General features: G+C 42.4%; 2 protein-coding genes across 3 annotated transcripts in view; both read left to right on the forward strand.

The window, feature by feature from the left end:
- Window positions 1-341: 341 nt before the first annotated feature.
- On the forward strand, window positions 342-16,271 carry edem3 (ER degradation enhancer, mannosidase alpha-like 3). Of its 2 annotated transcripts, XM_033621999.2 has the most exons (21): window positions 342-1,669; window positions 1,776-1,821; window positions 2,241-2,341; window positions 2,576-2,615; window positions 2,967-3,079; window positions 3,257-3,410; window positions 4,841-4,975; window positions 6,706-6,811; window positions 7,130-7,227; window positions 7,497-7,622; window positions 7,723-7,806; window positions 8,063-8,146; window positions 8,514-8,638; window positions 10,275-10,446; window positions 10,531-10,676; window positions 10,783-10,927; window positions 11,360-11,551; window positions 11,835-12,000; window positions 13,209-13,394; window positions 13,802-13,849; window positions 14,945-16,271. In XM_033621999.2, exons 1-21 carry the CDS (start codon window positions 1,581-1,583, stop codon window positions 15,322-15,324), a joined length of 2,736 nt encoding a protein of 911 aa, XP_033477890.1. In that variant the 5' UTR covers window positions 342-1,580; the 3' UTR covers window positions 15,325-16,271. The 2 variants fall into 2 exon arrangements, with proteins under 2 accessions (XP_033477890.1, XP_078024812.1); XM_078168686.1 differs by lacking the exon at window positions 13,802-13,849 and having other exon boundaries at window positions 343-1,669.
- A 1,274-nt stretch (window positions 16,272-17,545) lies between these two features.
- The window catches only part of LOC117254364 (uncharacterized protein C1orf21 homolog), a 40,803-nt gene continuing 32,909 nt past the window's right edge, over window positions 17,546-25,439 (forward strand). Inside the window, exon 1 of the mRNA XM_033622583.2 lies at window positions 17,546-17,761. The gene's annotated coding sequence lies outside the window, so the exon portion shown is untranslated. The remainder of the gene's footprint in view (window positions 17,762-25,439) is intronic.

Genomic DNA, 25,439 nt, shown 5'->3' on the forward strand with positions numbered 1-25,439 from the left:
GTTATCACTCTCAAATAGTACATTTGCGTGTGAGCAACGGGCGCTGACAGTTGTTTTTGCAGAGTTTTTATGATCAGCACTGAAAGGCAACACATGGCTTTATTTCCGAAACTTGGGCTTTCAGGTAACGCCTTTCATAACTTGTGTGACCCATTTAAAAGCCATTAAAACACTAGGTATCATTGGGTTTAGTTTATATTTCCTTATCAGTGGGGCTACAGCAATATGTAGAGCTACGTGTGCAAATCCCAGCGAAAGAGACGCGATTTGTTTCTCAGGTTGCAAAGACGGTGCTGCCTGACAAGCCAAACCGAGGGCCAATGCTCCAGACTTCCAGGAAGCGGATGTTGTTGACGTTTTCATCGGAACAGCATCCGGTTTTTAAGACAGGCTAGCTTGGAGAAACAGGAGGGTACGGCGAAATTATCTACTTTACACCTCGAAGTACAGAAAAGATAGCTCGGCCGGGTCCGCTCCTCAACAATGGACACGGTTTTTGTCGATTTGTCCCGTATTCTCGGTCTGTCTTTTGTCGCGAGCTCGGCTAGTTAGCACAGCCGGCTAACTGTCCAATTAAACACCGACAAGTGCTCGGCAGCTTGTCCGACTGCTTGACGAAGGAGAACTGTCAAGAGGAGGAAATAATTTACTAATATCTAAGAGGGTTTACCAGAGTGATGAGAGGAGCTGGTATGAACGGGATCTCCCGATGTCTGTTGGTTTGACTCCTGGTTAAATTGGCTGTAGATTGTGTGAAGTAATAGATAACGTAACGTTAAGTGAGCGGTTTGTGGAGTGGGATTAGAAACACAGAAAACAAGACTGTTAATTCGGTCTTGCTTGTTTTTGTTTACAGTAGATGAAACATAATAATATGTCGTGATAACTGAGAAGGGTAGGAGTTTACTTGATCGCTGTTTTGTGACGATAAAAATAAGTAGCAGTGTTGTAATTATGTTATTGTAATCATAGTTAGATTACATGATTTGATTGAGTGGGTTTGCCTTAGGAAAGAGTTGAATGTAAAGTCAGTCCTTTACATGTCAACGTGTCACACCTGTGTACAGTAGGTCCGGGTGACAGCTTGGAAGAATAAACAGCTGTGACTCATAAACCTGCTCACAGGACTGGGAGCAACTTTGCACTACAATTAGCCTAATGCCTGGTACATCTCTATCAGTTACACCTCATAACTGGTTACTTGAAATAACATTCCTACAAATTATGTAATTACAGTTTTGGCTGTAGTTGCAAATATTATAGCACACATTGTACATAGTCATCCTTTGACTTTTAGTAGTGTTTTTGGTGTTGAGTGGTGCTCAGCTGGATAGTGCCATGATGCTCTCTGTACCTGCTGATGATTAAATGGTACATCTCAGACAAAGCCCCAAAGTGCTTTAACATGATCTCAGAGGTATAGCATTAATGGGATGGTGCAGATTTATGTTTCTTAGTTGTTTTGTTAGTTTGAGCTGTTTGGTTAGGGCAGTGGTAATGACAAGCTATTTGCTCTGTGACTGACTGTGAGCCAAACTGTAGTTGTATGTTTTTTGCTGCCATCTTTTCCACCCACCGCAATGCCGGCTGTACTGTTCTGCCTGATGCTGCTTGGAGCATTATGCAGCCTCGGACAGGCCATGTCACGGGAGGAGAAGCACAGGTTAAGGTGAGTAGAGGACAAACAAACAGTGTCCTCGGGCGAGAAAAACAGTTTCTGCCCCCAACGCATGTTACACATGCTGACTTATGTCTGTGTTTTCCCCTCACTGAAGGAACCAAGTGATTGAGATGTTTGACCATGCATATCAGAATTATATGGTAAGTTAATAATCTTTACATGACCCCTTCACAGAAATAGGAGTTTCTAGTTGAAGTCTTTTAGATGCAGCTTTGATATATGAATTTATTCAGGACAATTGAGCAGCTTCTTAGGTGATCAGGACAGTTTTTCTTTTTGTATCCCTGCCCGTACTGGCTCATACTAGTGTAGAGTACAGAGTAACTATTGTAAAATAAGATGTGATCATTTTCTTCATCATGGTTAATTGTGGTACCATAATTTTTTATATCAGTCCCAACTGGCTTTTTGCAACTTCTTTCATGTTGGAAAACATAAAATATCATTTACATTTCAAGGTGACTGAGGCTTAATCAGACTGTGGCGGCCTCCTAAAACATATATATGTAATAAAAGGTCAAATCATGGTGTTTAAAGTGTGTTTGTGTATGTTTCCTAGGACCATGCATACCCAGCAGATGAGCTGATGCCCCTAACATGCAGAGGAAGAGTACGCGGGCTTGAACCCAGTCGAGGTGACGTTGACGACGCTTTGGGAAAGTGAGTAACGTACTGCCTTTGTTCATTGAGATCTAACGCATTAATGGAGCAATTATGACGTAGGTCCGCACACATATTACCACACCTGGTTGAGCACTTGCCCGAGGTGAAAGGTGGCAGCAGATTGTACTTATACATGCTGAATAACCATTACTGTGTTGAATAATGTTGACATTAATTATCACAAGGGACAATCAACATCCTTGCTTAACAGTTTTTGTCTCCCACTGATAGGTTCTCTCTGACGCTGATAGACACTCTGGATACTCTGGTGGTAGGTACTGGTTTGTGTATTCTTCGTGTTTGGTTTTACTTTTTTTTTTTTTGAAGCAGCATTTGTGTTAATAAGACAGAGCACATTGAAGGAATTGAGGACATTGGAGTAATGTGTTATGCGCACTGCACATAAAAATGATCCCATGTTTTTTCATTTCCTGTGTAAGCCCTAACAGAATGTAAAGCGAAATATCAATGTTACTGCATTAAAAATTAACAAACCTTTATTAAATATTTCTGGGGTCAGTTATCTGAGGAGCATTACTGAGTCTTTTAGTCCACTTTTAAACTATGAAATGATCTATAATAACCCTGAATGTTGTAATCATGCATTATTTCTTATTGCCAGCTCTTGAACAAGACGACAGAGTTTGAGGCTGCAGTGAGGAGAGTGCTGTCAGATGTGAGGCTGGACAATGACATCGTGGTGTCGGTCTTCGAAACCAACATTCGAGTTCTTGGGTGAGATTGGACTAGACTATTAAGACCTATTAATGGTTAAGAAATAAACTATGAATGTACTGTACAGCTTTTTCACGCAGCAAACAGAACAGCTCGCCAAAAAGACATTAGTGATAAGAAATCACTGGATCCTATTGTGCTTAATTCCTGAATTTTGTTTGTTGTGTGGGTGTTCAGAGGGCTGTTGGGAGGACACTCCATGGCTGTGATGCTAAAGGATGGAGGTCAGCACATGCAGTGGTACCAGGATGAGCTCCTGCACATGGCTAAAGACCTGGGCCTCCGACTACTGCCAGCCTTCAACACCAGTAGTGGCCTGCCTTATCCCAGGGTGAGACAACTGCACACAGTCAGAAATACCTAAATTCAGCTCCTTGAAGGAATGATCATTTGTATGTCGGTTACTCACCCTGTGTTACGAGAAATTCTGAAAGAAACTTTGGTTTTCTCGTGTGCCCTCAAGGTGAAAAAAGAATCCAGAACAGGCGAACATTTGTGATGAACTGAGTTCATAGGGGTCGGCGTTAAACAGCAGCAGAACTATATCAAAATTTCCTTTTACAGACTCTCATACACACACGCAGCATATTCCAAGTCTTGTTTATCCAGTTGTGCGCTAGGTACTTCCCAAACCATGCTGAAACCGTTATATTTAAAGCACATGGTCATAAACAGTTTCACACACAGATGAGTTGTGGAGATGGCAGTAGCAGCAGGAGCAGGAGGCACGTGGTCCTGCCAGATGCCTCCTGCTGCTACTGCCATCATTAGTCATTAGTCATACTTCTACTGTTATTATACACATATGACTATTGTCACACATGTATACTGCCAGATATTAATACATACTTTCAACATATTGTACCACAGTAGCCAGAACTATAACTATAATATTATTACTTTCAATAATGTTGTTGTAACCTACTGTCATTACCTGCATCTCTCTCTCTGTCTCTCTCTCTGTCTCATTGTGTCATGCGGATTACTGTTAATTTATTATGCTGATCTGTTCGGTATGACATCTATTGCACGTCTGTCCGTCCTGGAAGAGGGATCCCTCCTCAGTTGCTCTTCCTGAGGTTTCTACCGTTTTTTTTCCCCGTTAAAGGGGTTTTTTTTTTTTGGGGAGTTTTTCCTTATCCGCTGCGAGGGTCATAAGGACAGAGGGATGTTGTATGCTGTAAAGCCCTGTGAGGCAAATTGTGATTTGTGATATTGGGCTTTATAAATAAAATTGATTGATTGATTGAGATCTTTTGAACATAGGATAAAAAATGCTCTTCATGCTATATTGCACACATGTCGTTTTGTTTAGAGTATTGTTTTATGAAGACTGTCTGGACCGCGACTGGAAAAGAACCTACTGAGTTTCAGCCATTTTTAGTGAGCAGAGTCTGTAATCAGTGATACATCTACTGAAGTAAATGGAATATTGTAATGTGTGTTGGAAAAAGAAATGTTCCTCTTAAATAAAATCCAGTTTTAACAACCTCTATACCAAATATATTTGATCATGTAAGTACTACAAACGTAAATATTTGAGTCCATGGTGGCAATATGTCAGACTGACATTTGTAACCTCTCAGATCATAACTACAGATTTCCATTTTCCGCTTGACTGCTCACAGCTGTCACAGCTTTCGAATGCAGATATTTTTGTGTCTGAATAGTTTTCATGCACAGTCTATTGCAAACCAAATGTGACTCTAAAAACAGATTCGGTGATGTGTTTGTTTTTCTTCCTCCTCTTCTGCTTGTCAGGTGAACTTGAAGTATGGTGTCAGAGGTCCTGAGACAAGAACAGGCACAGAAACAGACACCTGCACTGCGTGCGCAGGAACCATCATCCTGGAGTTTGCTGCCTTAAGTCGCTTCACCGGTGATCCTGTTTTTGAGGTATCAGATTTACATCACATGATAAGATCCTCCAATGACCTCATTAACATTTTGTGACTTATTATTTAGTGGAGCTTTTTGTAAAGTAGATTTCAAAAATGTTCATTCATCTTTTTGACCACAACCATTTTAATTATCAACAGTCATAATGTTATGATGCATCCAGCATAAGACAGCAAAATGGCTATTTGGAATAACATAATCTTTTAGCTTAAAGTTAAATAATTGAAGCTAATTATTTATCTGCAAAACTGGTCTAACACACAAAACTAAATTTACAACCAGTGATGTCTCCAGTGCTGACGTACGTTATCACCACTGTCAACGAGCTGTTAAATGTCAAGAATGCCATCAGCTATTCAGACAGATGTGTTACGTAACAGCCACATCTTACAAGTGGTGGACTTGATTTTCTAAAACTAAAATCTGACAACACATGATGTGAAATTCAGTACAGGGTTCCTGCGCAGTTTGGAAGAGTGTGGAATTTGATTTTAACAATTTCCAGTCAGTTTAAGAAGGGAAAAAAGAAAAGAGAGTATGGGAAAGTTTGTGTTTCCAGACTATTGCTTCTAGTGTGCTTTTTTTAAATATAAAATTCTGAATTTCTAAAAATAAATTGATCATGCAAGCAGAGTGTTCATGGCATTTGGAGCAGGCAGCCAGTGCAGCCTAAATGTTTACCACTCTGGAGCCAGAGCAAGCTCAATGTCATCGAAAGCAATGCAAGAAGTATGTCCTGCAACTGAACCCGCACTCCTATGCATAGCTTCCTCTGGGGCTGTACAAACAGCTCTGCCCCCAGGTGCCCTGTAACTGTACCAAATCCAGTTTTAAAAGAAAATGCGTCAATATCTTTTAATTGCATATGTACATAGCATGACAAATAACCTAAAACACTGAGGAGATATGCAATAATATATTTATCAGAAAGTAAACAGAACATGTTTTACTCTGTAGGAGACCTTTATGGCTGTGTTCATCGTCATTTCCATGGACACAGGGAATAAACAAGGCCCAGCAGATGTTGTGGAAATTACATTATTTCCCCTTTTTAACCAATTTGCGTTTCTTATTTATAAAGAGGAATAAAAAAATATGGGGTGACAATTATTTAAGGGAAAATAATATGAGTATAGATAGCAGTGATTAGTTTGCTTCCTCTTCAGGCAGACAACTTCAACTTGAACTCTGGGTTTGCTTTTAATCGATTTATAATTGAGCTGCAGTACCTAACTACAATCTTCTGGCAACTTTTTGGCAACAGACGATAATGATATACATAGAATATAACGTACATGTTGGATTTCACTTAAATCTGGAAATGTGAGTCTGGGAAAGTATGGATTTTTGAAATGGAAAATGTTAAGGAACCCTCACAGTATGTGTCATGTATCACATATATTCAGTGAAATCTGATTCTCCTTTTGCTTGGTGATCAACCTGCCTCCTGCTTTATACTTTTCCTCTACTTTATAAAATTCATTTAAACAAATGATGAGGGGCAGGGACCCTGAAGCTGCCGCGGTATAGTGAAATATTTCAGAGTTTGATATTTTACCTTGTGCAATGATATCAGAGCCTTGGACCGGTTCACTTCCTGGCAACAGCAGACTGCTGATCAAGCACGGAGTCAATCACTGTAATCTTTCTAACAGCGGACAGCTACTGCAGATTGATTTTTAACTGTTTAAAATCAATAATGCACCCTTCCTCACACACACGCGCAGGCCCACGCCCGGAGAGCCCTGGACTTTCTGTGGGAGAAGAGACAGAGAAACAGCAATCTGGTGGGAACCACGATCAACATCCACTCTGGAGAGTGGGTCCGCAGGGGTGAGAGGACCATGGGGGGGCTTAAGAGGGTGGGCAGTGTGACAAGACTGAGTGACAGGATGGAGGAGGCTGTGAAAGATGAGGAGGGTGGATGAAGTGTTGAGAGAAGTGGGAGTGGAGGCAGAGGGGCGGAGGCTGTGGCAGACACAGAGTGATGAGGAGACAAGGACATGAGAAAATTAAGTACAGGGGTACAATCTTTCTGTCTGGGTGAGAGAGGATTTGGTTGCACAGAGGATTTATGATTTAAAATAGAACATTTGTTTGTCATCTGATTTTTCTTGTCTCATCAAGTGATGTACGATTGTGTGTCCCCAGACAGCGGAGTGGGAGCGGGAATTGACTCATACTATGAATACCTGCTAAAGGCTTACATCCTCTTGGGAGATGACCTGTTTCTGCAGCGGTTCAATATTGTGAGGACACACACACACACTTACACAGAGTAATTTGATGCCTCTCTGTCTGCATAATAGCATTTTGTCTCTGTGGCATCTCCATCATTAAGCAGTGTTATGCCTTCATTTCAGGATTTTGTTTAGTTCTCCAGCACAGACGTGAACAATAATTAAAATAATGCTCTTTGCAAGTCCTCAGGCTCCCTTTGGTCTATTTGTGTATATCACCGAGCACCATAAGACTGTTATTATGTCCTCAATCCTTCCACTCTGTATGTCCCATTTAGCACTATGCTTCCATAATGAAGTACATTAGTCAGCCTCCACTGCTGCTGGATGTCCACATCCACAAACCTCTGCTTCCTGCTCGCACGTGGATGGACTCTCTGCTGGCCTTCTTCCCTGGACTGCAGGTCAGATCAGATCATGTGAATTAAACCGTTTACTCTTCTTGTATTAAATTGTGCTATTTCAGTAATATTGTACGTACTGTTCATGCTGTTCGTGTCCCAGGTGTTGAAGGGAGACATCCGTCCTGCCATCGAGACTCATGAGATGTTGTATCAAGTTACAAAGAAACACAACTTTCTCCCGGAGGTAATCTGTCTCTCTGTGTATCCAACCTGAAAATCCACATCTTAGGCTTTAGCTGCTCCACAAAAAAATGACTTTGTGTCATTTGACCATGGAGTCAAGTGACCCCATATGGTTTGTGTTGCCAACCATAACTGTTTAGAAATGGACAAGCTTGCATTTCAGGCGGTACAGCTGCATTTTAGCTTCGTCTGTCTGTTCTAATTACAATGCTCTGGATGGCGCGCTGACCCCTTCGTCCTTCTCCGTTTCTCCCCAGGCCTTCACTACTGATTTCAGGGTACACTGGGCCCAACATCCCCTGAGGCCTGAGTTTGCAGAGAGCACCTATTTCCTTTACAAGGTAATTTATCAAGGAAGCCTGACATTATGCAGAAAGTTCTCCTTTCACTGCCACAGTACAGAGGTAAATGTCTGTTATCATGCACCAGGCTTTGTTAAATACTATTAACTTGCAGTTACATCAGGACTCATCTGTAAAATTTCAAACACACTATCTCCATTTCTGCATTCATTAAGCAGCCTCCAGTACTTTGCCTTTGGCATTCTGGAGCCTTGTAAGAAATGTATTAAGGAACATAATATGATAAAACACTGTCTTAGAAGTGGAAGTTACATCTTTGTGTCTGACCAGATTTCACTGGAGCCTCCTTCATAGTAGATGTACTGTCCTCTGTTATGATCACAGTATTGCTCTCTCATCCTCCCAGGCCACAGGGGACCCTTATTACCTCGAGGCAGGTCGCACCATCCTGGACAACCTCAACCGCTTTGCTCGTGTTCCCTGCGGCTTCGCTGCAATGAAGGACGTGCGCACAGGGAGCCACGAGGACAGGTGAGAATATAAAGGCTCAGCATCTGTAAGATGATTCGTATAATGTTAGACTACTAAATGGCAACTTTAGACACCATTCACACATGCTTTATATACTGTACCCTCACATTTACATACCATGAGATGATGGTGTGTAAAGCATTGTGTGAGCTGCTGAATGCAAAAGGATTAAAGGTCTACTACGCAGGATCATCAGTAACTTTGTAAACATGCTTGCCAGCAAAAGTAAAAGCCAATACTAGATACGCTCTCGTTTGGCGCTTCACCTCGCTATATTTGCTTTTGTGTCAGTGCTGTGTCTCTTGAATGCCTGCTGCTTATAGTCTGGCAGCTGGTTGCTACCTTTTTATAAAGCCACAACCTCACCTGAGCACTGCAGGGGTACACACCCACAAACGTCCCAAACAAGCAGAGGGCAGAGTCTCAGTAGAAAAATACGAGATATACAAAATGATTGAGAGGGATTACTTATTTATGAGTCTATACATTAATTTTTAGTCCTGCATAGTATATCTTCAAATATTTAAAGATCACTAGATGCAAAACAACATACATGGAACATCTTTGAATGAGGCTAATATTGATATATACGAGTAAAATATACGATACTGTATATTAGCTGATATTTGTTTTTCTAACTTAAGATATAAGAAAAAGCAACAAATGTGAACACTAAACTTTATTTGTAAAGATGACCTTAAAGGGACAGAACACCCCAAAATTTCCTCTTACCTGCAGTGCTATTTATCACTCTGATTTGCTTTGATGTGAGTTGCAGAGTGTTGGAGATATCAGCTGTCGAGATGTCTGCCTTCTCAAAAATATAATGGAACTAGATGGCACTCTGCTTGTGGTGCTCAAAGTGCCAAAAAATACATTTGGAAAAACTCAACAGCAATGTCTGTTTCCAGTGGTTTCGTACAGGAGCTATTTTCTTTCTACCATATCATCATAAAACATATAACATAATGGCGTCCTCCTTGGCTGAACTGTAATGTTAGCTAGCTCAGTGGTGCAAGGTGAGCTAGCAGTAGATGCACGCTTGTTTGGCGTAGTGATGCGGTTGGTGGGTGTAGTTCCTTAGAGAGAAAATAGCTGCTCCATGAAACTGCTCACAACAAGGTCTGTGGATTATCTTGAGTAACTGGGTTGTGATTTCTGGAAAGAGACGTTGCTGTTGAGTTTGTCAACTGTATTTTTGGTGCTTTGAGCACTACAAGCGGAGTGCCATCTAGTTTAATTATATTCAAGAAAATACAGACATTTCTATAGCTGATATCTTCAACACTCTGCAACTCACACCAAACAATCTAGACTGATGAATAGCACTACAGGTGAGAGGAAGAATATTTATTTTTGATTTTGGGGCCGACTCTCCTTTAAAAGGCACCACATTAATGTTGCTACATAGTGCTTTGTTGTTGGTACATCAATGTGTTACATTATGTATACGTTGGAAGTCTTCCAGCCTATGCTGTTTGACATACAATATTTACAATAAGCTGATAATGTGAACAAATGTTGGCTTTCTGATAAATCTGGCTCTACTTCTCAAAGCCTTTCATGATTATCTCATAAATAAATCAGTAGTGTATGCACTGTGCTCCATAATCTTACACCTCTTCTCTGCTGACAGAATGGACTCATTCTTCCTCGCCGAGATGTTCAAATACCTCTTCCTGCTGTTTGCTGACACGGAGGACTTACCGTTTGACGTGGAGGACTACGTCTTCACAACCGAGGCCCACCTGCTGCCCCTGTCTCTCTCCACAGCCCCTCACTCTTCATCTATTCCTACAAACAGAACTGTAATTAACATTATTCTAATATAATTATTTCTCATGAATTGATAAAAGCATTTAAAATTTCAAGTTCATCTCATGATATTTTAGTCAGAGGAGGAGCTGGATGACTCCAACTTCGACTGGACCTGCCCTAACACTCGCCTTCTGTTTCCTGACCCTGCCTTTCCTCGCAACCTGAGAGAACCAATCCGTAGTGCTGTGGACAAGAGCTGCCCCCGGCCTGCTCCTTACCGGTATGTACACACACAGGTGTGACCAGGGTGTGTGTCTGCTCTTAGCATCTATTTTCCCTAACTGCTATATCTCTTCCATATGTTTTTAAATTCTCCCTCCTCTCAGGGAGCCCGGCATGGGTCGTCCTCCCCTGAGGGCTCAGGACTTCATGGCAAACAACCCTGAACATCTGGAGCTGCTGCGGAGAATGGGAGTCAGTCTCATCCACCTGAAAGATGGCAGGGTGCAGCTGGTCCAGCATGCTACACAGGTAAACAGTTTAAAAACAAGGATAAACATCTGCATCCTCTCATTAGTGGCTGATTAAAAGACACAGAATCTAAGGCTGAAATAATTAAGGCTCTTAATTGCATGTGACTCCTCAGCTGTTTTGGTCTAATTACAAGCACTTTTCTAGCACATATGCAAAATACTGCAGTCATCAACAATCATCTGTAAAACATACAAGTAATGAGGAAAACTACCCAAAGTAAAGATAGTTATTTGTTAAAGTGCACCATGTGTCAGCTTGTGAATTTAAACTGTTGTTTGAATTTAAAACAGCAAAAGAACAGTGTGATATTGCCGCTGTTGTCAGAATTGGAGACTATATCCTTCATCCCAACCCTACAAATCATGGTGTTCTTTCCATCGTGACTTCTTTTAAAACCCTCTCTCTTTTCCTCTCCTCGCCCACACCTAGGCGGTGAGTGCGGTAGCAGCGGAGGACGGCGTGCGCTTCATGCAGGAGATGATGGAGCTGTCCAGCCAGCAGCAGAAAGAGCAGCTGCCTCCAAGAGCCATTCAGATCGTCTCACATCCATTCTTTGGCAGGGTTGTGCTGACTGCTGGCCCAGCGCAGTTTGGCACAGACCTGTCCAAAAGTTCCACAGGGGTGAGTGGGCTTTGTAGCTCTGCCAAGCTGCCAGGTTTCAAATGGGCACTTAACTCTGCGCCTGTTTGTTTTTCCAAAGAGAGCCACTCACTTTTCCCTGCTACTTTTAAGAGGGCACTTCCTCTCGTAGAATATTTTCCCAATTCAAACAGAAGAAAAGATGAGTGCATGGTTTTAGCACCAAGAGAGAACATGTGGGATCAGACTGCAGCACTCTTAACGCCATATGTTAAAACAAGTTCCATTCTTTTGCAGTAATGCCTGCCTCTTTCCTCTGGTGCAGGTACGAGGCTTTGTGACTGTGGCTGAACCCTACAGTGGCTGTACCGAGATCACCAATGCTGAGTACGTCCAGGGCCACATTGCTCTGCTTCAGAGGGGTCAGTGCATGTTTGCAGAGAAGGCCCGACACATCCAGAAGGCTGGCGCCATCGGAGGCATAGTCATCGGTGAGTGCGCGCAGCAAACCACACAAGACGGAAGATGACTGCTCAGTGACTAGATTAGAGCTCGATAAATGGATTATCTTGAAGACAGCCGGTCGAATAGGGTCCTGCACATTACATGATGACTGAATAATACAGCAGAAGTCAAGTTAGCTCAATAATAATAATCTGCGTCTATTTCTGGGCCCTTCTCAACTGTTGCTAATTCATTTACAAGACATAAACAGTGTATTACTACTGTGGCAACTAGTGAAATATTAATGTTTTCCTTGTTTAAGGACATAAATGATTAAAGGGAGAGTAGGGATCTTTTGAAGTGAGATTTTATGAGGTACTTCCAATACAGTGTCAGTGAATTACTTACAATAGATGCCTGTCAGTGTGCCCCCAGTTTGGAGAAGCAAGGAAGCTAAGCAATTTGCTGCTGTGGACGCTACCTAAAAATTCAAAGTCAGTTTAAATGTACAACATATTTAGCATATTTTCGCTGCTTTACCTCACCATCAGACAGCCATCTCCTATGGGGAACTGAAGCCGTTATATCCCTTTCTTTAAAGCCAGACTCCATTGGGAAAGTAATTTTAGCATTGCTAAATATAGGAGCTGCTGTTCTACCGCTGCCTCCATCAGGTATTTTGTTTGTGGTATTGTGTGATTTTCGCATTTAAAAGGGTCAGTTCAGATTCACCAAAGTCACACAATAACAGAAATAAACTAAACAATCGAGGCAGTGGTAGACCAGCAGCTCCCGTGTTCAGTGAGCCAAACTTACTATATTTTATTAATGGAGTCTGGTGGCTTTGATGAGAGCATAGATGGGGAAATGAAGCTGTTAATGGCATCCTCTTTGAGACAGGCTGTCTGACAAAAAGTAAAGCTGGGAAAATATCGAAAATTGGCGTACTTTTAAACTGTTAAAGATTTTTTTTTTAGGTGGCTAAAATACATAGTGCTGCTAACCCCATCCACAGCAGTGTGTTGCTTAACCTTCGCATCAGCACTCCTGCCTCTTCTTCAAACTGGGAGTGTGCCAGCACACATATACCGTATGTAATACACTGACTATAGATACAAATCCCACTTCGGAAATCTAAACTATCCCTTTAATGTCATATCAAAGTTGTTATCAGCTACTTTTCTTTCAATCACATGATCAAATAATTCTTTCAGCGCTTGTTTCTCACACTTATCTCATTTTTATCTCCCTCCAGATGACAACGAGGGCAGCAGCAGCGACACAGCTCCCCTCTTTCAGATGGCAGGGGACGGCCGCAGCACGGATGACATCACCTTGCCTCTCCTTTTCCTCTTCCACAAGGAAGGCAACATCCTGTTGGAGGCGCTGAAGGAGTACAGGGAGGTGGAGGTGCTGCTGAGCGACAAAGCCAGAGACAGAGGTGTGACATTACTCCCTCACACTGTACGCCTCCCTAGATGTTAGAACTCTTTGTTCCACTTATCGCTCCCCATAAGATCGATCACATCGGTGTACTTATCTCTCCCCACTGGCTGAGCCTCATTATGTGCCCGCCTTCATGAAATAAAGATGAGATGTAGGGATTCAGGCATTATTTGAAGTCTCAGAGATCATGACTCACTCCAAAGCCACCCACTGGCTGTGGTTATAATGGTGGATGGTGAAGTTTTACGCCCTTATCAATATTGCATCTTCATTCTTTTCTTCTTTTTCCTCATTTGCCAAATCCCTCTATTCCCCGTGGTGGACTGTAACAGTGCCTTTCCTCTCCTCTCTTTCTCGGTTTCTCTTTCTTTTTTTATAACTCTCTCTCCTTTGGATGAGCAGCAGCCATATTCAAAGGTAAACCTCTTCCTGGCAGCCTGATTGAGGGCAGTAAGTATTCTTTTTCTTTCTTTTCTTTGTCTGTTACCCTCAGTCTGCATCCTTTCCCCTTGCCTTTATCTCTTTCCCTCCTTTAAGTCATGCTTTCATCTCTCCATCCCTTCCTCTCACTCTGCCCTTTAACCACAGGATTTTGTGTGTTTGATAGAAAAGCTTAGTGCAGTCAGTGTTGTCATTTCTGATTTTCCCCTTCAGAGCTTAGGACATGACAGGTCTTTATGTCTGTTTTGTCACTGGAGCAAACCATTAGTTACACATGGCAAGGCTCGACAGTGTGGCGGGGTATGACCCCGACCCAAGTCATGTAACAGTGTATTTACATGGTTTCTGGAAAACGTCATAATTTGTGCTTGGTGAGCTTCTCTTGATTTTATCTACATTTACTTTCATATATTCAGCTGTGTAAAGATTTTATGACTAATGCTAAGAAGCCTAAACAGAGACAGTTATCATTACAAGTAACCTGGCTGCAGATCCGGGATCAGCTGCATAACAGCACATTAGCAGCTGTTAGGGAACTGGCTACACGCTTCACAGATAATTGCCAAAACAGACACCTGACCACAAATCCTTTGATTTATGGCAAGTCTCTGTAACCACAGAGCCTCCAGGACACAATAATGACCAGATAGCTTACCTACTTAAATTATACAGCCTTGAAATCACAGCCATTGCCTTTTGTTTTTGCAGTATTCCCTCGACTGTGTAATAAAAAGCACAGACTTGCTCCTTAACATATACAATCTGATACAATCTGCAGTTAAAGACGCGGCTACAATTTTAGAAACAGGTCGTATTCTCTTTTTTTTTCTAACTAGATCTGTGCAGAAGTCACAGAATAACTTTTTGACAGATTCTGTTTCTCAGTTGACTCTCAGTTTGGTTTAGCAGCAATGTGAGAGAGGTTTTATCCTGTGGGAAACATGACTCACCATCAGCATCATGCTGTTATAGTTGACAACCTCGCGATGAAAATGGTTCTATTTTTGACTGAGAATGGCTGCCAGGGGACATGTTGTATAGATTACCGGCTGAGGAGGAGGAAAAGAGGTTTGTGTGTGTCTCACGCCCCTGCTTTCTTTTCAGGTGTGGACGTGCAAGAAGCGGAGGAAGACTGCTTAACTGAGGCAACAACTCCCACCTCGTTTGAACCTGTTAGCCAATCGCAAATGAGCACGCTGGAGCAGGACGAATTGGCTCCTGAGGAGGTTACTCCATCACAGGAGGAAGTCAGTCCTGTAGATCAAGACACTAGTCCTGCAGAGGAGGTCAGGCCACCGGAAGAGGAAGCCAGTCCTGCGGAGGCAGAGGCCGATTTGTCACAGCCCAAAGAGGAGAGAGACTCTGAGAAGACAGAGGAGCCCGAGGGCGACACAGACTCAAGCAGCCAGTCAGTGGATGAACTGCTGGCTGATTGGCGGGAAGACTTGGAGGCTTTCCAGCAGATGGAGAAGGATGAGCTCTGACAGTCATCGGGCATGTCGTGCCCTGTGACTGCGGTTGGATCCCACTGTGGAGAGAGAAACCTGGAGGGGGCGCATCTTCACAAGTCTCCAGTGTCAATCTGGTGAACTCAGAGGAAGCTGGGGAGATGTCTGTCATGACCGTTAGTTCTCTTGCTCTCTGTGGATGGTTATCACGTGCCAAGGCAGCCCACATACTGTATCTCTGGACCATAAGGGAGTCCTGTTTAGCCTGGTAGTTCATGGATGAGAGACCAGGGTTCTTACCTCATGTTCTCATACAGTTTCAGTTAATCTGCCATAACGAAGCCTAATGAATGACATGGACCAGACTGTGTTTAAAACAGCGTCTCACTTCCACTCCAAATTACTTCTCTGTTCTTCTCTCTATGCATTTCTAAATCCTTTTTGCTCAAACGAATGCTGGTCCAACAACTACTAATTAAACCATCGACCAATTAGTTTTATTTTAAATGTGATAATTATTTGTGACTATACATTTACTGTCTTTGTGGTCCTGGGCCTAAATCATTATGTACACACTGATGTGAATTAAGGACTTAATTCACGTGGGGATCGGTGACATCGAATAAGCTGCAGGATCTTTTTATGGCTTTATGGTAGGCAACCTCAACACCAAACTTGATCTCTCTGGAGGATATATGAAGTCATCTGTCAATGTAAATATGTAATTGTCGAGATATATTGACTGAAACAAATATAGCGCTGCTTTGCTCAGGTTCTGGTTCCCCCCACAAACCTCTGGACCACATCGGGTGGAGCAGACACACCCACAGCAGCGGGATGGATTACACACGTATAAGCCGCCACAGGAGGGCGCTATAAGATCTGTCTGTCATGTTTTAGCTGCTGACTGATTGGAAGGAGCAGTAATAAGCCAATAAATTAACATGATGAAATTAAATAAAAATTAAGAGGGAAACTGGGAAGACTGGCTTGATTATTTGACTGTATGCTATTTTAACACTGAATGTTGTGTTCAGCTGTTTGCAGTTCATAAAAATGATGGAAAAGAGATTAATTTTCCTATTTGACTGTAAACATTACATGTTGTGCCACTGTAATGATGGAAAACCTGCTCTAATAGAACATTTAACACATCATGTCTGAGTTTTCAGAGGAAACTGTATGAAACATACACTTTCACAAGAAAGCGGAATATTTGAATGAAAGGTGCTGATTTTATTTTCTATAGACAGTGGGCGGACACCCACATAAAGTCAGTTGAGTCAACATGACAGATCTCTGATTGGAAAATGCACCAAAGCGTTTCTATAAAACTGATGACAGCAGTGTTGGGAGAAAGTGCTCATCTATTTATTTATTTAGTATTGTTTTTATTTGTTTTATTTATTCGTTATTTTTATTTTTTAAATATCTTTTTATTCATTTATTTTTGAGTTTTAATTGTGAGTTTCATTTGTTTTATTTATTATTTTTTATTTATTTTTAAAATGCTGATATAATTTTATTTATGTTTATGTTTTCTTTCTTATTTTTATCTTTTTTTGTTTTAAGTACTGGTATCTTTTGTTTATTTATTTTTTAATTAATTGTTTTTTTGTTTTTTTTATTTTTTCTTTATTTTTTCTTTATTTTTTATGTAATTTCATCTTCTCCTCCTTCTTATTATTATTTTACTTATTTATTTTTTTAAGCACTTTTATCTTTTAAGTAAGTTAAAATAGCAATATTAAGTTACAAGTAGGTTTCTGCATTAAAATTGCACTGAAACATAAAAATGAATACCAGCAAAATGTACTTAAAGTCTCAAAAGTAACAGTATTTGTTGGGCAGAGTGGCCACTTCCAGATAATATAATTATATATATCATATTATTAGATATATTTTAACTACTAATACACTAACATACATCTGCATTTTAATGTTACATCTGGTCGAAGTGGAGCTGCTTTTCACTTAGTTTATAAAATAGCAAAAAATTAAATACTTAAGTAAAGTAATGTTAACTCCAAATTGTTCATAAGTACAGTAGCCTACCTGAGTAAATATATTAAGTTACTTTGCTTGATAGTGACACCAAAAATGGGGGATTTTTATGAAGGAAAACATCTGCAAATAGACGTGTGTGTGTTTTTTGTTGTTGGGGTTCCTTCACTGGATTATAAAAGGTAAATACTGGGAGTTGATGGTGGATCACTTTCGTTACTGAGGACCAAAATAAGCCAGCAGCTCAGGTCCAGCAGTGACTGGTGAGTTGGTGGGGCACTCCTCAGCAAGATGGCTGCATTGCTGCGCGCAATAGTGGCATCCTGGTGAAATGACGCAAGCCACAGTTTACGTTCAGTCCTCGAGGCTCTGAGCTCTCCGGTCTCCATAGCGCAGATCCCGCCCGACTCACAGCCCGGAAGACCGACTGGCTATCCTCCAGTGGACCGAGCGGAACCGGTTCATCTGAGTAAGTACCAGCGTCTATTACTTGTTAATCGTCTCCCAGAGGTGTCGTATATCCTCCAGCGCAAACCCCGCTCCTGCCTGTGGTTTCTTTCTCTCTTTACTCCTGTCTTTTGTTGTTGTTTCCTGAGTGTGTACACCGTGATTACCCGGCGCTGCTCTTTCCTGCACACTGGGCTTCGCATCTGTCGATGTTTTGTTGTCGCTGCAGCGCTTAACGCAGCTTTATCTCATCATTTCACGGGCGATAAAAGAAACGAGAGGGCTTCAAGTGAGGTGTGTGTGTGTGTGTGTGTGTGTGTGTGCATTTGTTCAGGGGGCTGGAGTGTGTGAGTGTGATCGCTCGGCTTGGACCAGCGTTGGCTCAGCGCATTTTGAAATTTTCCACACATCCTGGTGTGCTGTGCCACCCTGTCCGGCTGCTCCGTCTCCAAGGCCGTCTGCTGGGGACAGAGCACCCCACACAGGGAGGACAGACCTGGGCTGGCGGAGGAGGCAACACAGGCCGTTAACCTTTGTGGAAATGAAACTGTAAGTGTACACACACGGAGGCAGTTTGCACTCCCTCTGCCCACAACTCTGCCTCCCCCTGTAGGGAACAAAGCGCCCAGTGTCTCCTTGTAGCGCAGCTGGACACAGCTGCTGAACCGAGGACAGGACAGGACAGAGCTGTGTGGCCGGGCTCAGGGTACACTGCTGCCACTGCACAGCCTCACAGCACCCATTGCATGATAGGAGCAAACTGCCTCCTGTTGACCACCACACATGACCAGCAGGCTTTCTGGCACTGTTTATAGAAAGTCCTGGAGGCTGGTTGTTGCTCATTACTGCCGAGGGAAGACAAGAGCTGCTGGATAATAATAGGAAAGTCACAGCAGCCTGAATTAGATTTGATATACAGACTCATTTGCAGCTCATTAACTAATACTCAGCCCGAGTCTGCTGCAAATGTATCCTCTCCCACTTCCTCAGACACTATTATACACATCACCAAAGGGACTCCGTAACTGCCTTCCTGGCTGCTGTGTTCAAATGTGCCATATGGCCATTAGCTACTGTAGGTTTCCCTATGTGGTCAACACCAGACCATTACATCCATGTGGTGGCTGTGCAGCACCCTGGTGTGAAAGTAGGTTGTTGTGGCCAGCATTATAGCATCACCGCATCCCGTCACCAGCAGCTTACATCAGGGTTATATAGGTTACAATCAAGTACCAGCAATCCAGTGAGTGGATGCTGCGAGTTCCCCTCCCTGCTTGATTTATCTGTCTGTCTTCATCCATCTGCCGCCCTCATCACAGAGCGTGTTGTGTGTGTATGTGTGTGTGTGTGTTCATGAGTCGTTGCTCACATATGGCTTTTTGGTTCCGGTGGCTCGCAATAGAGACTGAAACCTCCTCCTCACTCTTCCTCTCTGTCTCTTTCTCCTCGGCAGGAGGATCTATTCTTAGTCCTCCTCCCGTCCTCCTCGTCCCCTCAATCATCATCACCAGCATATGCTTGTCCGGCCTGTCCACCTGTGGCCTCCTCACCTTGAGCTGATTAACAGCAGGTCGGGTGATTGCTTGGCCCCATGTTTGGGTCATGATGCAATGCCCGTGATGTCACCGTGTGAGGAGGTGGAGGGTTTCCATGGTAACCAGGATGTCTTCTCTGTCTGTCTGTGTGTGTGTGTGGGGGTGTGGGAAGGAGTTCCCATGACTGTCTCTTAACATCCAGTTTGTGTTTGCTTTGCGTGCATTGTGTGCTCTGAGCGGCAGTGCTTAGTGCTGTCAGGTGTGATGAGGTAGCTTATATTGCAGTGTAGAAAGCACAAGGCCAGCACAACATGATCCCTCTTGGTTCTGTGTGTCTGTCAGTGTGACTGAGGGGCGCGCTGGCCGATCGGTTCGTCTACCTGACTGGATGATCAGAGCTAAAGCAGCAAATGTTGCAGCAGAAAACCTAAAAACCGCACGTGTGTCACTATCATCTGCTTTGCTGTTTCTGGTGTATATGTGTCTGCATTGTAGTCGACGTGCAGAGCTATTTTTGCCATTGGTCTGTCTTCTGACTGCTCGCCTTTTGAGTCAGCAGGAGTTGGTTGTGCAGCCTGCATGCATGCTCTGTGTGTTTGTGTCCATCCCATGATTAAGCAGTGTCTTTCTGTGTCCCTGACTGTGTTTACAGTGCAGTTTGTGTTCAGAGTCCAGTTGGGATGGGACATAGAGACAAGGTCCAGCGCTGATTTCTCTTGGCAGTTAATTTTTTTTTCTTTTCTTATCTTTTCATTCTCAGTCCTGTGCTCACTCTGAAGTGCTGTGTGAATCTCTGCACAGTGTTTTCCCATCAGACAGAATGCATCTGTTTCCCATCTTCACCGTAGATAAAATGGTTTCTGATAGGATCTCTGCAGGCCCACTCCTTAATGACAACTCCCCCCCACTGTTGGACTGATGTGAGAAAAGAAATGGAGTGTTCAACCCTCAATAAAAGCCTATATATTTAATATGAAGATGTGATGGGGAAAAAAAGAATAACAACAAATATACTTGTGTTGGGTCGTGGTTAAGTGTGGATTTAACTTCCAGCTCACACCTGGTTAGCATTTATTCTTCTGATTTCTGCACAAACACTGCATTACTTTATGTTATATTTAGATGTGACATTTAATGTGTCATTCTAGGTGCTTTTCTACTTAAGTAGAAAACATGGCATGCCATTGCAGCAACCACTTATTACTTAAGTCACAATACAATATTTATTTTAAATATTTTGCGATATGTTACCTTTTTTCAACTGCAAATTTTGTCCTCAAAGAGACTTTGCAGACTTTGTCAAAATCTGTTTTATCTATTAAGATAAAGTTTTCAGTCTGTTCATCTCACTTAGTCATTTTTTTGTAGCAGCAAAATGTATCTAGTGGACCGACAAAGCAATTGATAATATTATTCTAGGAAGCTGCCGAAAGTTTAATTTGCATTTGTCATATTGATAATTTCTATAATAAAAAATCGATACCTAGCACTGTCTGACAATACGATATTGCCACACAAAAATATCACGATACTTTCCCCCCAACTCCTACCAAATATGTACTTTTTTTTTTTTACGATTTTTTTTAGGCTTTTGTCTTTAATGGACAGGACAGTGTGAAATGGGGAGAGAGAGAGTGGGGGATGACATGCAGCAAAGGTCCAACCTCTATCCACTAAGCCACCGACGCCCCAAATATGCACAATTTTGACTTTGCTCAGTACCTCAACATTGATATTTATTGATGAAATAGCAATGACAGTGACCAATATTTATTTTAAACGTCCAACACTACTACTGTTTAGGGCAGGGCAATTATTAGTATTGTTTATGGGTTTCCAGCTGAACCATAGCGCATAATGATCACTGATTAATGTCTTGATTAATTGTTTTGTTTGTGTAAAGCAGCAGAAAAGAGTGAAAAAGGCCCAGTTCCCAGATTCAAAGGTGACATGCCTATAAAGATGACTTGCTTTGTCCAACCAAAACCCAAAGATGTTCTGTTTACAGTGACGTCTCACATCTGAGAAGCTGGAAACAGTTAATGTTGGCAAATTTTGCTTGGAAAAATGATTTCATTTATCAAGTAGTAATTTCTATGAACTGATTCTACATGTGTATACAGAATCTGTAGGCAACAGGACACGATTTTATTGTCAGAAGAGTTATGGTTTCCATTTGTCGTAAGAGTAATGTTAACCAATCACATTTCAACAGCAGGTGAACAATTCGTGTGGAGAGATGGAATGCATTGCACGAATTGCAATGTTGGAAGGAAGTCTTGGTACAGATATCTGCTACCTAGTACTGGCCCTCGCCCCCAAATGCTTATGGTCTTCAGACCTATAGCCAGTGGGTTCAAAGACTGTCAAAATAGTTGCCGAATAATTTTTGTTCAGTTGACTAATTAAGTAATTGACTAATCGTTTCAGCTCAAATTCAAACATGTTCAATAACAATCCATCACAAAAAGTATCATATTTGAGTCTGGAACCAGCAAATATTTTGGCATTTCTTGCTTGAAAATGCCTGAAATGATTGAACATTCATATACTGTAGTTGCGGATTAATTGTGTTGTGCCAAACTTAAAGGGCCAGTGTGTAATATTTGGCATGGTTTATTGTCAATCTGAATCTGAATCTGAATAATCTACCCATTAATATGTTTGTACAAGTGTATGATCGCTATAAAATAAAATTTGTTTGGTTTTCGTAGCCTTATAATTATGCTTTTATATATATATATATATATATCAAGGGCCTTGCTTTAGAGAGATCGCCCTCTTGCGCCGCCATGTATGTACGGCAGACCGAGTGGACAATCCAGCCAGCCAGAGAACGTGTTTCGCGTGTATAAATGAACCAACGAAGACAGCGGAAGGAAGGAAGAAGGAGGAGGAAACAGCAGAGTGTTAGTAGTTCGTCGATAGAGAGTAGTGAAAAGTTTTTTTAGTTATAAAGTTTGCGAATGCACCACACTTACCACGCAACAGGAGAGAATGAACCCGAACCGTCATCTGCGAGGAAAAGAAGACGCAGCTTCACTCCTTGTGATGCACTCTCTGCGGCGCTTTTCCTCCTGGTGATATATCTCCCCAACGAAGGTAGCAGTAGCACCGAATCCCATTCTGTGCATTCTCACCCGCTCAGCATCAAACATGGAGTTCCTCATCTGTATGCTCCAGCTCAAACAGGTATGGCTCTGGGTCTGTGTCCGCTACAAGAAACTCTTCAAAATCGCGTTCAAAGTTGTCCATTGCAGCTACTATAGTCCGGAGATATTGCTAGGCTAAATAAACAGCTGAGCTCTGTTACCGGCTACGCTGTCAGTCAGTGTGCGGGCTGGAGATTGGCGGAGCAGAGAGGGGAGGGGGTTCCCCACTCGGTATGGCAAACGAGTACGTGTGTAAAGTTATGAAGTGTGTCTGTTACACTAGAAGAGTCAGAGTTTGGGATGGAGTCTTTTACCCCCTGGAGTGTTACCGGAGTTTCTGGAGTGCTCAAATAAACGGGCTTTTTTCCCGAACGCTCCTCTGGTCTCCTGCTCGTGAGGGATTCATTACAATATCGTAACATGGTTTAGATTTCTAAATAAACATTCATCTCGTCGCTAGATAGACCTACTCCTGAAAAAGTCGTGCGCAAGGCTTTTTGTCCCTACGAGGCCACCATCAATCTAGAGTTTGACCACTGATGTCACTGTTTTCAATCCATTTTACACACTGGGCCTTTAAACAGTTTTGAAAAACTGACCAAATGAGTGTTTGTTTTACACACATGAAGAGTTTGGTCGTGATGCACAACAGTTGTGTGCTACCTCGCCTTGACCCTTGTTTGTGATTTCACATACGTGACAATAATAATTTCAGCCACATCACGCAGTTCAGCTTTTGTTGGCAGATTGTGAATGATAATAACCTCATGTTAGGTGTCATTAGTCTCTTGTACAGTTGATTAGAAACTGTTGAGTCTATTGAATAAAAGGTTTCCAGGCTGCGTCGTGTGTGTGTCACCGTGCAGGACAATGGACGTGGAAAAGCACTAGTTTGCATGTGAAAGCGTAACATTGAGGATGTATCACACCAGCCATGGTGAGACATGAAACACGGGCTCATCTGCGTCTCGTCGGTGAAGAGCTCGAGCAGGCAAACATTTCAATGTGTTTCATTCACACACACACACACACACACACACACACACACACACACACACACACACACACACACACAAACTGACATCCGAAACGGCTTTGCCAATTATCCTGCAGCATGCTTGCCAATTACGCAGAGATTGATATTTATTTTCTTCAGCTGTGGTAATTTCTAATTAATATTAATGCTGGTATTCTTTTATTTTGCCGGTTGTGGGTTGGTTTGTTAGCAATTCAGATGGATTTGGAGGAGAAAACATAAGCATGGTTGACCTTGTGTGGCTGCAGTGTTGGAGTAGGCCTACTCTATCTGCCATGTGCAGCTGTGTGATGGTAAATGTGACGAACAAGCACTTACGCACTCATACTAAACTTGAACACATAAAAGCAATGATGGTAAAAACAAACCACAATGCTGAGCACCTTTTTATGGGTATACCATCAGCAATTAGAAGCAGTCCTTTTACTTTGGAGGAACTGCAGCCAGGAGAGAAAGATGTGCTTTCTCTACAGAACAGAGTAACTGTGAAGTCCAAAAATACACCTGTTAAATACATGTTAAGAATAGAACAAGATCTCAACTCAAAGGTTAGGCAAAGAACTTTGCAAAGTGCATGTAAAAAGAGTCAAACTTGGACAAAATTCACAGATTGAGCTGGCTTTAATGACCCACCTGATGCTGCTGCTTTATTCTCTTTCTAACTAGTGTGTTTCATGTCGGCGCAGGAGGAAGCCACTATATCACTAAAGCATTTCTTCAGTTACTTTTCCACCCTTTTGATCCTGCTCTTCACCCACCAACCACCTTGGGCTCTGACCTGGTTTTACCTCAGTCCCAAGTGGAAGCAGCAGAACAGAGTAGTGTCGGAGGGAATAAAACGGGCACGACTACTTGCTTTTTGCTCTTTCAGGGAATCCGTCTCGCTCTTGAGAAGCCAGTGGTACAAACGGCAGCCAGTAACAGGCCTCAGAGGAGACATTTTATCCCCGAGCCTGTTCTGTATGAGGTGGAACAATCCGTTTTTGTATGGCTTGGTTCTACCTGGACCACCTTCTGCTCTCACTCCTTTGTTTGATCCTTCTCTGCCTGTCTCTCTTGCTCTCCCTCTGTGGGCTACAGCGGTGAAAGGAAATGGTAAGAGCCATGCAGACCTCTCAATTTCAGCTCAACTGCTTTTTATGGACCCGGAGTAAAAACATAGGCTTCTTGCCAATGTATATGTAACAACTTATCTAAAACCAGCTCTTATTTCTTCACCAGCGCATGCTTTAGCTATGCGCAATGTGTCTCTCATTGTCAGTCACGCGGCCAGGCTACGGTTTCACCCAACAGAACAGAGGAGCTCCTGTATCTACCTCCTTCTCCCTCCCTCTGTTTCTAAGCCCACCCCTCCCACTCTGACCGCTTGTCACCCTCATTACAACAGCAAGAAAGAGGAAAGAGTCGCTGCTCTCACAACAGCAGACAGCGAGAGAAAGGAAGAATGGAGATGTACACTTAAAGCAGCAGCACACCACTCTGAAGAAAACCTTTACTGTCCACTAGCCTGTGTGTGTGTTGGCACGACTTCCCAGGCTTGTCAGACTGATGGAGTGCTTAAACTGGGACAAGAGGAGAGGTGCAGCATTTGCTGCCTGGCTAGAGTAAATATTATGGCGCGTTGGCCCAGGAGTTGTACTGAAACTCTGCTCTGTCACAGAGCGAGGCAAAGAGACACTGGACATACTGCAGCACACAGCAGAGATTCTCCAGCAGAGTGTTGTGAAGCAACTTCAGACACGACTTTTTTCTTTTGTTGTAAGAGTAAACATGATGTTAAATTTGTTAGGCCGGTCATTAGAGGGAAGTATATGCTGCAATACATACACTGACACATTTAGATGTGTAGCAGTAGGAAAAGTAGAGGTGTAAATGCTAAAATTAATGATGGCTTTACTCCATTTCGGTGCTTTAGTTTCAGGTTTCTGGTATGCATGCTGGCTCACTGTCACACTGTCACAACTTAAGGCCCAGACA

This window comes from Epinephelus lanceolatus, chromosome 6 (genome assembly GCF_041903045.1).
Source record: "Epinephelus lanceolatus isolate andai-2023 chromosome 6, ASM4190304v1, whole genome shotgun sequence".
In the NCBI taxonomy this organism is placed as follows: Eukaryota; Metazoa; Chordata; class Actinopteri; order Perciformes; family Serranidae; genus Epinephelus; species Epinephelus lanceolatus.